We start from the raw sequence: 17,033 nt of genomic DNA on the forward strand, positions 1-17,033 counted from the left end.
TACACCCAAAAATGTGTATGACTCTTACCTCCTTTTACAACTCTTACAAAAATTTAAAAAGAGCCAATAAGGTGGTGGAGTGTCTCTATCATGGGCCTCACACACCTGTACTGTAATGGTTCACGATATTTTAACCCAAAAATATAGGTAATTTTTTTTAATATCACAGCGGAATAATCAACATGGATTTTGGTTAAACCTCTCGAACGCATTACTTTTCTGAAGCACATGCATTTGATCATTCATAAAGAAAATTAATTAAAATATTGAATGGTTTATCTTAAATACCAAACCATCCACACATTTGTGTAAATGTTGAAATTTAAAACAACAAATAATGTTTAATTAAAATTTGACAAATAGCCCCATGGGATCTTAAAATTATCAGTCCTGTACAATACCCCCACAACGACCTACATCCACTCCAACAAATCACATATTACTTGAAAACATTTTATTTTAAAAATGTGATACTTTGGAGGGTCTCAGTAAAATTCTTACAGATAATGCAAATATACAATACACTAAGCTTGCATAAACATGTATCACTCACAATACAAAAATTCAGTATTAACTATTCGACTGAATCACTAACGGTAAAGTTTAAGAATTCATATTACCAAGATATTCACAACCATAATATCTCATTTCAGCCATACATAACAACAAGATATTTCAAATCCAAGATATTTTATCACATCATGCGTCACATAAACGTATAAACATATATAAGATTGCATAAAAGTAAAGTGAGCAATTATTTTAAATTTTTACTTGTTTACAAAATGCCTACTGGGTATACGTAGGCCCACTACAAAACAAAATAGACCACTCGAGTGCTTATTATGCTATGTATTTTAATTTTTTGAGTATCTGACTGAGTCATTCCCTAGGAGCAGTGTTACACTGAGAGAAACTTCTTGGGGCATGGCTTCAAGCCATAACAGATCAATTTTTCACTACTGTAAAAGACTCCTGGACGTGCTGACCTAGGACAAACATTTGGTAGTCTTGGACCCCTAACCTCTATGGACCAGGTACCACCAAGACATTGTCCCTCGAAGCAAAGAAAGAAGGGCCTGAGAGTTTATACCGCCTACCTTCTCTAAGGTAGACAAATGACCATTCTAGTTAAGTACACCTTGGCAAGGCATACCTAGAATCTTACTCAAAGGTTATCTTATTAATTTGGCCATGGGTAAATGCAAGTACCTTTTAGGTTAAAGCATTGTGATAATCATCACATGCTTGCCCTCTTGAAATGTGAATTAAATATTTATTTTATTGAGCACCCATATACCCACACTACTGTATAGGTTTCTATCACTGTGCATGCATTTTATATATACTGCATCACATAGCACAACATGCATTCTCATAACACATGAATCATGTAAACATTCTATTTAATAGTTATTTATGCAGTATCACATAATTTCAATGAATAGTAATCCACATACATCATCATCATAAATGTATATCATTCTATGAAACACAGTTTTATACAACTATTAAGTTATTCAGGTCTTAGGAATAGAGTAGCCTAAAACTGCAACAATAAAACCATGCTTTGCCAAACATATTGCATTCAAACATGTCTAGATTCATATTTGTATTTATTGCAGTTAAGAACATAATCATGCTCAGTTTAACAAGAAAATATATTCAGTCATGCTGTCATAAGTGGATTTAACCATTAACCTCAATCACTAATCGTGTAGGAGCCTATTTCACCGAAACAAGACGTCTATACACCGAAACCATAACATACTAATTATGATTTAACTTACCATCATATAATCATAAATATTTATATTATATCTAATATAATTCAAAACTAGATTTATAAAAAACTTTAAAGAAAACATCAAAATATAATTAGCGTCACGAAACCCGACTTTTTTAATAAGAGCTCCCATAAACTCTTACCGAGAAAATCTACATGACCCCAATTAATGTATTAATTTTCAGTATATTAAATTATATCAGACCTAATTAAAGCATTAACGATATCAGATTAAATCAATGAGTTTATTGCAACTAACCCATAACAAAAAACACAAGCCAATTTTCTGATAAAGGCTCCCATAAGACCAAATCGGAAGACTCATATGTGTTTAATTATGTTTTAGTTGTAACCAAGCTTACACAAGGTAAATCCATATAATTTAATTCAGTTCATGTTGCACATGACCTCAAAAATCAAACCACAATAGCATATAGATTTATAACAATCAAATTCCAAGAACAGAGCCCAAAACCATAAATTGATTTATGGGAAATCAGGGTTTTGATTCTCTTAATACAAACCATTTTATTTTCATCCCATCAAGCATGATTTTCAATTATTTAAAAGGCTACACATGATGAGCATAATACATACATATAGAAATACAATTCTTTAGAATCAATCAAAATAATTAAATTGTATAACAATTAAACTTTTGCAGTATTTTTCAAACATGACCAGCACAAATCGAGATTAGATCTTTTCCAATGCTTGGGTCTATGTACATGGTTCAGTAAGGTGTCTTATTGCTGATAATATATAAGACATTAAAGAAAAACAATGAAACAACTAAATCTATATATGTTACTGCCTAAACATATGCACAAGTAATCAAAGAAATTTAGATCCCGATTCACCAGATTTTACAAAACCCAAAAAAAATTATAGAACACATATAATCTTTGCATTGTTACTGGAGTTGCCTTCACATGTTAGAAACACAACCTAATAAACCGATCTTCAAAATTATGTGTATAAAATTTATAAAAATTCTGCTATTAAACTCTATTATGACAGAATTATAACCCAGATTATGTAAATTGTAGATATTTTCTTAGATTGAAGAATTTCCTGGGATTTACAGAAAATATTTTTGACAAATCCCTTTTTACATAGCCTTGTATTATCTGTTGGGCTTCACTTAATTTTTTTATAATTATTTTGAATGATTTTGCTTAGGCTTCTATTCTTTTAAAAAGATAGGTCAAAACAGTTTTGTAACTAGAGCTTAAAAATGAAGCTCTATTAGGATGGGTGTTTCTCTATCAAAACTGATCCAAATTGAGAAAAATAAGATGCTAAAATTAAGCCCTAGATATGTTCTGTATTTTTACTTGAATTTTTTGGACTGATATTCTTAGAGATATTTTTTTTTGAAACTGGTTGGATTAAAAACGAGAATAACATATTAGTCATCTAAAAACTTGTAACATATCCACAATTCAAGCATCAAGGCTAACATTAAAACATGATTATCCATAACCATGACTATTCTAACCTTATTCACAATTATTTACAACAAATATTGAGGCCAAACCATGCTAGTAACAGATACAATAACAACTTATTTCGATGATAACTTAAAATCAAAAATATGTTTATGAAAATTCATGGTTCAAGCTTTTAAAAATCTCTATAATAAGGATCAGTCAATAAAACGTATATGAACTGATTTTTTTTATTGAAACCATAACTTAGAACAATATTTAGTATGTATGTAGATGCATATGGATTTTATCTATGCAAAACTCTAAAAAAAATTATATCGATTTCTTAAGAAAGGATTTCTCAAAAAACGTTTTTGCCAAAAACTATCCTGAGACTGTAGAACCTTTGAAACTTCAATATCTCAATTTCAACCAGATTACATAATGACTAACCTATGAACAACACCAAAAAGAAAAACGTTATGGCTAAATCTAACAAGATTCAATAATTAAAACCTTGTTTTGATGTTCCTTTCAAAAACATTTTTGTGAAAAACCCATGATTCATGTTTTTGAAAATCCAAATAAGCATCTCTAAAAAAAATGTGTATGACTGATCTGATAATGCAAATACACCTTTAAAATAATATACCATACACATCTGCATGCTTGGTGTATGCACAAAATATAAACTACGTAAATCTTACCTGAAAGAATCGATAGATCGATAGACGAAATAAAAAATTGGGTGATCCAATAGTCTCACCGCCACCACCTTGATGAAATACGCAGGGTTAATGGTTGTTCAAGCCACACACACCAGACCTCCTAGGCGTGAATAGGGGAGGAAGAGAAAAAAAAAAAAAACAAGAAGAAGAAGAAGAGAGGAAAGAGAGAAAGAAGAAAAGAAAATAAGAAAATAAGAAAGAAAGAATGAGAGGGTGTTCATATAGCCCCCCCTCTTCCCCATTTTTCCATATCTCGGTGAATGTTCACGCCAAGGCGGAAACCACCTTCCCAAAAATCATGTGGAAGGGGGAGAGCAAACCAAACTTTCCCAAAAAAATAAGGAATGTGTTTACACCTAAAACTCTTAAATTTCCTTTCTTTCACTCTTTCTTTTTTTTTTTTTATTTATGTTCTATTTCTTAGGTGTGGGAGGGTGCCAAGTGACATCCCCACATTAAATCTGGAATTTAGCTAGGCTCCTCTATTTACCCAAAATGTGTGAAGAGGGAGAGCCTTCTAAAACACCCACAAGGCTAAGCCTTGCCACCTTGGCAAGACCCAATGTTGACTAGTTAACAAGCCTCAACCCTTTTGCTTATAATTTAAGTAATTAAGCTACCTCATAAGATATTTTAATGTCCATTTAACTACTTAATTACACCTAAGAGAGAGAGTGGGGGGCATCACACACTATTCTCCTAAACCCTAAGATAAAATGCCAATTAATTATCAATTAAAATTTCTTAAATTAATTCTAATTAATCTTTTAATTAAAATCAGATTCATGTGAGATCTAAGCTCCTTGGATCCCCATGGGGTACACATAGGCCATCCCATATGAGGGTTCAGTCCAATGGTATTGGATCCAATTAACATTTTAAATTAAAATAAATCCATTTTATTACTTTAAATTTATATTGGATCTGAATGCTAAGATTTAGATCCAAATCCAATATCCAAAATCTAAAAATATTCAAATAGTTTAGTTTCTTGTTTAGTCTACATATTTTAAATTTCATAATTATTCTTGTGATGTTCTTCATAACTTGAGACTGAATTTCATAATTAGTCGAAATCAATGTAATAACTGCAAAATTTTGATAATTACTTAAATAAATAAAGATGATTTATTATCTTAAATATGACTTTTATTTATTTAAATATGCTTGAGAATTATAGTTTATATGGTATATTGATTCAAAATGAAATTCTAGCTGAATTGGAATTTTATTGAACGTTAAAATAAAATTTAAACTTTATTCAAGGTTAATTTCACGTAAATTAGGATTTAAATGGAATTTGAATTTAGATTTATAATTTAATCCAAATGAATTTAGATTTAATTAGACTTGCATGTAATGTCATTTCAGTAAGTTAGAATTTATTTTTATATATTTGAAATCCAAAGTTTAAAATTGGTCCAAAAATCTAAATTGGGAATTTAGCTTTTTGTTAAATAAGATAAACAATAATTCAAATATTAGTTGAGTAAATTAAACAAGAGGGTGGGACACCCCCCTAGGTGGGACCACACCCCCTTGGCTGGATGCTCTTTCCAAAAAAAACTTTAGCACTCTTTAAAATTTCATAAGGAAAAAAAATAGAAAGAGAAAAATAAAAAAAAAAGAAGAAAGAATTTTTTTTTGGCCAAAAGGAAACTTTCAAATAAGATAGATTATTTTTTTTTCTTGAAACAAGTGGTAAGGGAAACATGAGGGGACATCCAGCCCTCGTTGCTCTCTCTCTTTTTCTTCTTTCCCTAGTCAACTACCCCTCTCACTTTTAAAAACCATTTCTCCATCTCTCTCTTTCCAAATTCTTTTTTTTTTGGTATTTTCTTCTTCTTCTCTTTCTTCTTTTTCTTGGTGGAGGTTGATCCAGCAACCATTAGAGTTGTAGCCAAACTTGAAGACATTGTTTGGCGAATCCAAGATGGGAGACAAGATTTCGCCGATTCGAAAACCCGAACGAGGTAGGTTCACCTATCACATAGGTGTAAATTGATCCCAATGCATGAAATATGCATAGGACCAATTTCCAGATCTGATCCAATGAGGATTAGACCTTAGAGTGATTGAAAAATTAGTTTTCTATAAATTTTAGAAAATATTTTTAGAGAAAAATACATTATCAAAGTATTTTATAAAAAAATGATTTTTAGAAAGGGTTTTAATGAAATAGGTTAGTGGGTTTGAATATGTATTTTGATCCATGTAAAAAGAGCATATTTAGGTTGTTTAGATCTGTAAATTTATGTTATAAATCATGTTAGTATGTGAATGGTGATTGTTTGATTAGGATTTTGTTAAGAAAACATGCCTAAATCGAATCTTAGATGCTATTTCCATGAATCATGAATGAGTAGTGCTTAAAATCATATAGTTTAGCATAAAAAAATTATAATTAATGATTATATTATACTTTGATCATGTTAGTTTAATTAATAAGCACGTTAGATTAGTTTTATACCATGCTTAACATTAATTAATTAAAGATTTGTGTATTAAAATGCCTATTTTGCTATTCACATTTTGGGACGTAACATGTTTTGGAAAAAAAATTGATAACTTGATGAATATGAGTCCAATAAATACAAATATGGGCACTATCATATTTTACACATCTGGGGTTTGATTTTAGAGCCCTTATTTATTTTATTTGAGTAAGATTTGAGGCCAAAAAACCTCTATAATATGGGATAAGTTTTCTGCCATGACAACAGGACTCACTGTAAAACTGTCCCATTTTTAACCTAATAAGGTTCACAAAAAAATCTATATCTCTTAAAATACGAATCCGAAAATGAAAAAAAAATAGTGAGATGTTTTACACATCTAGGGGCTTGACTTTAGCCTCATAAATTTTCCTGATTGAGTATGTTTTGAAGGAGTTATGCCCTCTATAATAAAGCGCTATTTTTTTGCTCTGGTTACAGGGCTATTATGACCAATTATTTAGATAGTCAAGAAAGCCCATTCAAAATAGCTTATTTAATTCTGTGAAAAATTTGAGTGAGAGTCCACATATAGAAAAAGATTTGGTAAAAAGGGCTTTGAAAAATGAGTTATCTATAGGTTCCCAAAAATTCTCAAAAAATGGAGGATTTTCTGTATATTAGAAATTTTGGTTTATAAAATTTTCTTAATAGGGTTCAGTCTCAGAACTTTCCTAATTTTAATGTTCTGTTTCTTGGGTTGTTGTTGGGGCAACTCTAATTAAAATTTGAAAGTTAAATAAGATCTATGTGAGTCGCAGTGGATTTTCCAAAATCAGGTTAATGATGACCCGAATTACATAATTATCATGTGTTAATACTTAATCATTTTCTATATTATTGCAGCATGATTATGGATATTTAAACTTGATTATGGGCTGATAAGCATGTTAATTGATTGCATTTCATGTTCAATCATGATTGATAACCACATATATGTTAAATACGTTAATGAGCACTATGCATTATAAGGCATGAACTGTGAAAAATGAATGGATGCACATGACGTTTGTTTATTAGGGCATGATCATGATTGAATTGTGTATGCAGCCTTTTTGTAGACATGTAAGCATATGATAGGATGTATTCTTGATAATAAACAATGTGTGGTATGGGCATGAACACAGCTCATGAGTGTAATGCCGGTGAAATTTTAACAATTATTAATTCATTATTTATATCTTATATTGATGAAATTAGAAGTAATTTGATTGTCAACCTTAGATCAAAATTATAAATTAACTTGAGTTAGTAGTTGAAGTGAAATTTAATATTAAATTTATTTAGGCATGAAATGAGAATTAAACATGTAAAAATTTAAATTAATTTGATAGAAATTGAAGATGTATTTGGACCCTCATTAGGATATGGGTTTTACTAATTAAATATGGATATGGATATGGATATGATATGATTTATTCTTATTGGATCAGATCTTAATTGAATTTAAAATCTAGTAAGGAAAACCAATGAATATCCAATTAGGGATAAATCATGGATAATAATTAAAAAAAATTGGTATAATTATGGATTTGGAGTCCCATGAGTTGGACATCCAATGTGGACCCCACACAGAATCACACCACTTGGAAGAAGGATAAATAAATAAATAAAATAAAAATAACAAAAAAAAAGATAAAGAAAGTAAGTAAGTAGGAAATTAGTTTTTTTGTTAATAGAAGATAAAGTAGGGAAGAAGTCCAAATGATTTGGACTTCTTGAGAGGCCTAACTACCTAAGGTCTCTAGAGCGGGACATCACCCTCTTCTAGACCAAACTAAATAAATTTAATCAAGAAAAACAATGATAGAAAAGAGAGAAGAAAGTTTATCTTTTTTTCTTTCTTCTTCCTCACATTTCCTTCTCCCTCCAAGCCATTAAGGAAGTCCAGACCTTCATTAGAGACCTGCAAATACCTTGGTGAAGGTTTAATCGAGCTCAGGATGAGGTGCAAGTGGAGAAAAAAATGATGGTGTCATTACGAAAAGCGCATTTTTGGTAGTTAATCTCTACTTTTATGATGTTCAATTTTGGGATGCATTAGCAAACATTCTTTTTGATCCAAGGCTTAGATCAACATGTAATCTATACCTAGAATATCTATGGCTACATGAAAAAGATTTTTAAAAACCCAAAACGGTGTTTTGAAAGATCAATTTTGAGAAAATGATTTAGAAAAGACTAGTTTCAAAACCCTAAAAAGAAAAAAATATGTGAATAGATAGATCTGTATTTTATTGGATTGTTCAACATGTATAATGAATGTAGAAGTAAATTTTTGAGTATTTTTCTATAGATCTTAAGGATGTAATTATGTCTCTTGCATAGATCTTGGTTAAAAATACACGAAAATCATTTTGAAGAAGGTTTTGCCAAAAATATTTTAGGGTTTTGATGTTTTATGATAAAGAAAGTTAATCTGATCATATAGGATAAATTAGTACATGTGCAGTGATGCAACTTTTTAAATAAAGCATTTTAAAAATATTTTTAAAAACGTTTGTGCAAACTGTGCATCAAATCACAAAAAATGATTCACACTAGTGGTAAAGTTTGGGTCGAACTCAAAGAACGGGAAAAATACTTTGTATTCCACAAAAAAACTAAACTACTCTTTATTGTCTTGAAAAAATAAAAGAATTAATTAAATAAATAAGCTAAGAGAGTGCAACCTTCGACATAGGGCTTAAACAAATAATTAAGTGGTTTTATTACAGACCCAAGTGAATAAATAAATAAAATCCTAAGCAACAAATAGGGGAAAACGGTTTTCAGTGCTTGAGCTTCTTGTCCCTTTTTATCATCTCATGCTTCCCTCTTGTTGTTACTATAATCTTTCCTTTCTTTGGAGGGTTGTTTGGTTTTGTGAAAGGCTCTCTGAGGGGTCTTTGAGGGGCCTTTTGAGAACCTCAGACAACTTTTTTAGGGTATTTTTGAGGGCTCACCGCATGTCCAAATGCTTCTCTGTAAAAAAAAAAACACATAACACAAAAACACAAAAGAAAATTACGAGAAAATCACAGGTTAGTATGAAGAAAAATCACAAAACACTAAACAAACTAACATAAAAGACAAACTCCACTTCAAGACAAAATAGTATAACTAACTACGTAACTAACATGAACCAATATGAAACAAATTTACTAAAAAATAAATTAGCATAACAACCTAACTAACTACATTAACACTAAGGACTTGAAATAATCAAATGACACTTAACAAATTGAATCAAGAAAACGTGTAAGCTAACATTGACTAACCTAAGCGACCGAATAATATGAATCAATTCTATTTGATCTAATGAACACTTGAGTTAATCAAAGCAAGTAACACTAAGTAATCAATCAAATTACATGATGCAAAAGAATTAATTAAATCTATTCTAATTGACTAATGAAAACAAGATAAAAGAATTAACTATTCTACCATTAAACTACAACACACTGATGACACTAAATCTCAACAATGACACCTCTGGTCATGCTCCCGAACTTACTAAGATAATGTGTTGGTTTTATGGTTCAACAGGTAAAATATCTATCTATCTATCTATCTATCTATCTATCTATCTATCTATCTATATATATATATATTCTTCAGTCAGACCATGCAGAACAACAAAGCTCCAACAAACAGTAAACAACGTCTGGCCCAAATACTCTTGATTTGATACTAACCTTCTCACTTCACAGCGATGAACTCGATGTGCATGCAGGTTGGTTCTGCGTATACAAGGTTGGGCAGACTTATCAAGACATAAAAATCGACTATGCAGCTAACTAAAACAATCAGAATATGTGTATGGCTGCCGATTACATACGATCTACTAGACTTCCCACAATTGAACATGATCAAGTCCAGCACAGATAATACACGCTGGGTGTATCTCTGTGTGACATGATCATGTTTGGTAGTTCGGTTTGATTAGATAACTCGTGTAAAGCACTTGCAAACCAGAGAAACTAAGATAAATATCATGCAAACCGTATGGTAGTTTAAGCAAGAAACTATGAACAAAATATGTTATTTATTTATTTATTTTTTTCACAAAACAAAATAAAAGAATCTGCAAATAGATTAAATATGTGGAAACACTAAATAAAAGAATAAAGAACACACTATGCTTATGCAATCATAATAATGATGATGATGATGAAAAAAATTAAAAAATGATGCATGCTATGATCCTAAAAACTATGAAGAAGAGAGAGAGAAGAAGAAGCAAACCATAAGATCTGCTTCTGATGGATGGATTGAGAAAAGAGCAGCCTCTCTATGATATGTTCTCGTCACACTACACCCCTTGATGAAAGAAGAAGAAGACGCTGGTGAGGAAAAAAAGTAGAGGAGAAAGAAGAAGAAAGAAGAAAGAAGAAAGAAGAAAGAAGAAAGAAGAAAGAAGAAAGAAGAAGAAGAAGTCGACTGGGAGAGAGGGAGAAGAGAGAAAGAAAGGAGAATGACAGGAGAGAGAGAGAGAGAGAGACAGAGGTGGGTGTGAATCTCAAGGTGGGAGACGCCCCCCCCCCATCTTGCTCTAAACCTCCTATTTATAATACTTTAATTAGGTTTTTGGAAGATTTTTTAAAAAGAATTCATATATTTTTCAAATATTTCAAACAACTTCATTTTCTGAAAGTATTTTCCAAAAACTTAATTAATTACTCAAAAAGACTCAAAAAGGGCTCAAATTGCTCAAATTGTAATTTGATGAAAATCAATAAAAATCTTCGCAAACAAGCATTTTTAAGCGATTATTGCACATGATCATGCATGGAAATGTATAAAATTATGCACGATCAAATTCCCTCATGCTTATCGTTTACTAGTCCTCGAGCAAACTGAAGCAAAAAAAAAACAATAACTAACCATAACAGAAACCTAACTCACTTTCATAGGAATCATGATTGCATTTAGAATATGCAACAAGCACTTTAAACCCCTGGGTTACCCTAATGGACGAGTAAGGTCTTGTGAGGGTTTTTAGTGATGCTACCCACAAACAAATATGTTATGTATGCATAAATATTTTAATTCAAGAATCATTAGGCAACTACAGTGATGTGAACTTAGTATGCACTGATCCACGATCCAAGATTCAAACGGATCTCAAACCGCGCAGAAGCTTTTCACTAAAATGAGTCTGAATAGGACTCTGGGAAACAAGATTTTTGGGACCTGTGCGCTCTGTTTCCACAGAGGCGGTCCAAAGAAAAGTTGTGCGAGACTCACACACCTTTCTAATGAATCCAAAATCACTGAATTCGGACTAGGAACGTCTGCTCCATAGACTCAAAACCAGGACTGATAGTCAAATCTGTGACAGGCTCTTCAGGTTTGGGTGACAGCCTATTTGAAGAGGCTTTTGACTCCTTAGATGATAGAGTTTGAGAAAACTCCCAATAGACAAACTAAAGGTCTGACTCATAACTTTCCAAAAAGCTATGGCTCATAATTTTTGAGCAATCCTACGCGCTGCTACTAAATTTTAAAATCCCTGATAAACTAGTTTTTAACTAGCCTAACCTACTAATTGGGTTTTAGTTGGCCACGCGAATCGCCCCAGATTCGAGCATTCAGATGAGGGTTTTAGAAGAAACCCCAAATTTCACTATGGTGATGACGGATGTTATCTAACCATACTAACTTTTGGATTTTGATCTCACCTCACACATAGTCAGATATTCAAAAAAATTATGAAGACATACACAAAATGCTCTAGCAGTGAATATTATATTCAAACTTAAGAAAAGTCCAGAAACAAAGACTTTTTTTGGACTACTTGCAGACTGAATAAATTAAAATAAAAAACATGAAAAATTTAGATCTTTGTCTTAGCTTTCTACAGAATTAAACAGATCAGATTTTTATGGAAAGAATCATGAGAAATCCCCAAAATACAGAACACTATTCACAATGTTCTGGATGGGACAGGATCTAACAAATTTTGTCCATCCAACTGCTTGACAGAGAATTTCTGAGACCCTGCCGGCCGAATCAGGCCATGACCTCAACAGAAATATTATAGGTCCATGTCTTAGCTTTCTAGGAAGCACAAGAACACCAAAATCGAACCAGTACCTTAGCAGATACAGTCGATTCTTTGGAGTTGTCTCTGACAACTCCAGAACCGAGAATCTGATTCTTGACAGGAAATAAAAGAGTAAGCAATCACGAGTTTTGCAGATTGTTGGAATCTACTTTCAAACAACATATAAACCTAAAACTCAAACTTCCATTCATGAACATAAGCCAAGTGCTTGCATGCTGAGAGAATCAAAATTAACAAGTTCAAAATATAAGAACCAAGGGTTTGAAAAGGCAAACAAAGCTTGCAAATGTCAATGGAGACACAGTAGGATGGTTTGAATGCGTCAACTCCTCCAGCTGCAGCGACCGTGACCCTCCTCACCAGTTCAATCTCCTTTCTTCTTCACCAAAATACACTCACCAAAGGTCCTTCTCACTCACACACTCACCTTCTTCATTTCCTTCTCACACTCACTAGGATCCCTCACAACCCATCACCCATAAACTTCTTGTCATGGATTTTATCAGCTTAACCGAGCAGAATCAAGCCAAGTGATAAAAAATAAACTTGTAGATCAGAATCTTAGCTTTTCATAAAGCTAAATATCATGCAATTTGGACCAATATTTAGGAAGATACGGCCAAAATACCAGGACTATATTCACCCTTCAAATAACATTTTCCCCTCCCTTATCACCATTTCAAATTTCTTTCTCAAAAAACAGAAAGACCCACTCCATGGTCGACCCCCATGGGATATTAAGCTCTGCTGAAGGGTATAATGATGATGCTACCCACTTTCTCCAATCACACACAAGAGAGGTCTTCCTCTAAGGTTGCCACCCACTTGCCCAATGCATGTGTGGGGTTTGGAGCAATCATTATATCTTCCAACAACCCTTTTGACTTACTACGGTCAAACCACATTCAAATGCACGCTATTAATGTCCAACCAAGGTGGCTTCATCTATGGCTTGGGTTGAAGTGGGTCTTGGATAAGATTCAATATCTAAATAATGCTTTTGATCTGAAAACCCTTCACGACATTGGGTTTCTAAATTGAAAAAAAAAGAAAAACTATCTTGAGTACCCCATACACCCTCTAGTGCCGCAAAACAATCCTATAAGGCACTAGAACTATCCGAATCCATAGAATCCGACACCTAATATATATATATATATATATATATATATATATATATATATATTTAATACGATTCCTTAATATGACAAAATGAAATTGAAAAACAAAATTACAATCTCTGAGAAAATAAATGCAATATAAATCAGAATTTGAAATGTGATATTCAATATGGATTTGGGTTGGTAGAGATCCAATTGGATCCAGATAGTCCTACACGATTGGATCTGCCATAGATCGCATCCTAGATCAGATCTTGGGAATTGGATTTGGATCCAATTCATCTTCAAAGCTTGGATCTTCAGGATGCTCTGCATCATAAAGATTTTGTTTTCACAAACATTTCATGCCATTATACTTTCAAAACACAACTAGTCTTTTACATGCCACCACAGAGTAAAACTTTTCTTTTACTTTTCTAAGAAAAACCATAATCATTTATGCTTTATTATCAAAAAATCAAATATGTGCATGCATTATTTACTAATCCACACTCATGTTTTCTGTACAGGTTTTCTCAATACTTATTCCTAAGCAGTGAACTTTTTCTTTTATGCTCTTTATTTTCTTTTTTTCCAGATTTTCAAATTTTCATACTTTTTCTTTCTTTTTGTTGTGCACTATATCAAATTTTCAGTTTTCATGACTCATGTAACGAGCTTTGGGTCAATGACCCCTAGGCAAGATGACCTCAGGGCACCAGATATAAAATATCCCTTGAACTTAATTGCTCAAGTCACTTGACCTTTCATTTCCATAGTTTTACGTATAGTCTGTTTTCTGTCATATGCAATGTCGATATCTATTAGACTCTCTATAAGGTTCATGTAAAGGGCTTTCGAGCTGATGGCTCCCAAACGAGATGGCTTTATAGCACCAGGTGTAAACACCCTTCAGGCTCTACTTGCTTGAATACAATAGGCCACAGATATTAACTTAGACAAAGAAGTGATTTCCTTCATTATCTTTTTCAACATGGGAATAAAACACTTTAACTTGTGTTTGAGTCCAGCTACTAGGGAATACAAAAAAATCAAACAACTAAACATATGCTCTTTTCACTTTTTGAGCTCTTCTTTTAAATGTTGTTCATTTGCTTAGTTTTCAAAAAAATAAAACTGTGCATATTCATACTTATGATTCAAAATAAACTCCAACATGCATCTATCGCCATTTTTTTGAAATCCACATAAATAACCATATTTTTTTAGATCAGTGTCAGCAAATTTTTTTGTGGGGCTTAAAAATTCTCTAAAAATATTAGATTATGTAAAGAACTCATATAAGGTCAAACTCATTCCTTAAAAGCTCAATTTTTATGTTTTGTCATCAAAAGTGCAAGTACAAAGACATAAAAATTTTGGGTGTGCAAACTACACCCTCCCCCATGCTTGAATGACATTGTCCTCAGTGGCACTCTCCCATGCATGCATGAAAATGAGTGAATGCATATGAGAATGACAATAAATGAGAGAGAAGTAGTAGAAGTTACGTGATCCACGTTGTGGAACCTTACCTGATATGGCATCCGAATGGCTCTGCATAGGTTTCACTTGTCTATCTGTTATGCAACTCATAAAAACATGCCAAAAATGCAATACATACATAATCTGACATCTAACTTATGAAAAAATAAAACTTTCTAAAAACAAAAAAACTACTAAGACTACTAATAGTACATCACAAATATGGGCTACCTCCTATAAAGCGCTAAGTTTTACGTCCTCAGCCAGATGGATCTCTGGTTTCTCTTCATCATTCAATGAGATCAATGGACATGAATTCATGCTCAATCAGGAGGTCTAAGGAAAATGGTCACATCTATGACCCTGCTCACTATGTTTCCTTCAACTCTACCCCTATGTACCCTAAGATGACTCTCTAGACTGCTAAGAACGAGCTTAGTCTCTATGTGGAGGCTAATCTCAAAGGATGGAGAGCCACAAACCGAGCATCTATATGCATCCAATTGTGGATCAGAATGTTTTCCTTTGACGTCTATCACCTGGAAGCAGTCGTCATATCCTGTCGCTCTGTTGGTAGGATCAAAGATATGTAAGTACAAATGCTTATTGCCAAAAGAAACATCCATCTTTCTAGTATGACAATCAATACGAGCATGAGTAGTGGACAAGAATGGTCTGCCCAGAATGATGGGGATCTGGTGAGCGACATCAATGCCCTCTATGTTCAGAACAAGAAAATCAACAGGAAAATAGAAGTCCTCAAGTTTGACTAACATGTCTTTCAAGATTCCTTTCAGATGCTTGGTAGACTTGTCAGCCAACTGCAAGACTGTAGTCATAGGCTTTAAATCCCCAATCCCAAAGGTGTCATAAAAGAAACCCAACAATATGTTCACACTTTCCCCAAGATCGAGCAATGTAGGCTCGATAGAAATGTTTCCTATAACACACGAGATAATTGGTGCCTCGGGATCCTTGAGCTTGGGTGGGGCTTGGTGCCCAAACACGAAGCTCACCTGCTCAGTCAAGAAGCTTGGGCAATGACCTCAATTTTTTCTTCTGTGTACAAAGTTCTTAAGAAACTTTGCATAAGCAGGCACTTGCTGGATGACGTCAAGCAGGGAGATGTTTATGTGAATCTGCTTGAACATGTCAAGCATCTCATGCATGTGCGCCCCCTGCTTGCAAAAATTGGTCGGCTTTTCTAAGGCTTGAGGAAAAGGGGCTCGAGGGATATACGAAGAAGGCACAGGCCATGGACCATGCCTGTTCTTCTTGGGCCTGGTAGAGGAGATTGACTGGTCAATAGGTCTGTCACTAAGCTCTTCAGTTTTTTCCTGAGCAGGGTGGATTTCCTTTCCACTCCGAAGGGTGATAATAGGGTTGGTCTGCTCTTGGTGAGACTCTATAAGGTGTAGGCCATGGTGCATGGGTTCTTTACCCCTCAGGTTGACAATAGACTAACTAGAGAGACTTCCCTCGCTTAGCCTGTTCAAGGCCTCAACCAACTATCCCATCTGGGTCTCTAGCTTCGCTATCGACTACGTATGAAAATTGAGGTTGGCCTAATGACAGAAAAGGCCTCGAGTTCTTCTGAAAAGATAGGCTCGATGTGGGCTCCTGAGGAGAAGGCAGACTAAGTTGAGGAGGGGCCTAAGAGAATGTGGGTCGCGGGTAACCTTGTGGGAGGTTACCCTATTTGTGCTGTGTCTGGAGAGGTAGATGGGGTGGCTCTTGTAGATTTCTCCACGTAAAGTTAGGATGATTTTGCCATCCCGGGTTATAAGTGGGTGCATAAGGATCGTGCACCGGTTTGACGAAACCTTGGGTAGTAGTCACTTGCTCCTGAACGAATTCAGGATAGAGTGGTGTTACTAAACACTGAGAAACCAAGTGTGAAGGGCTAGCACATAGCTCACACACTTTTCTTACTGGATTTAGCAAAACTGGGTTAATCAGT

The 17,033-nt window shown here is 33.5% G+C and overlaps 1 protein-coding gene across 1 annotated transcript; it reads right to left on the minus strand.

Moving 5' to 3' along the window:
- Nucleotides 1–15,396: 15,396 nt before the first annotated feature.
- Nucleotides 15,397–16,503, minus strand: LOC149837401 (uncharacterized). Its single transcript, XM_090008028.1, has 2 exons — nucleotides 16,141–16,503; nucleotides 15,397–16,089 (listed from the first exon to the last, which is right to left on the minus strand). Exons 1-2 carry the CDS (start codon nucleotides 16,501–16,503, stop codon nucleotides 15,397–15,399), a joined length of 1,056 nt encoding a protein of 351 aa, XP_089864154.1.
- Nucleotides 16,504–17,033: the final 530 nt, after the last annotated feature.

This window comes from Nuphar pumila, chromosome 5 (genome assembly GCF_984573655.1).
Source record: "Nuphar pumila chromosome 5, dmNupPumi1.hap1.1, whole genome shotgun sequence".
Lineage (NCBI taxonomy): Eukaryota > Viridiplantae > Streptophyta > Magnoliopsida > Nymphaeales > Nymphaeaceae > Nuphar > Nuphar pumila.

What these genes read in the sequence shown, in the direction of transcription:
- LOC149837401 (XM_090008028.1), bottom strand. Translation starts at nt 16,503, where the DNA reads ATGCACCATGGCCTACACCTTATAGAGTCTCACCAAGAGCAGACCAAC. An exon ending in CAAAGTTTCTTAAGAACTTT is followed by an intron (nt 16,090 to 16,140) that starts GTACACAGAAGA and finishes TTGACTGAGCAG; the next exon opens with GTGAGCTTCGTGTTTGGGCA.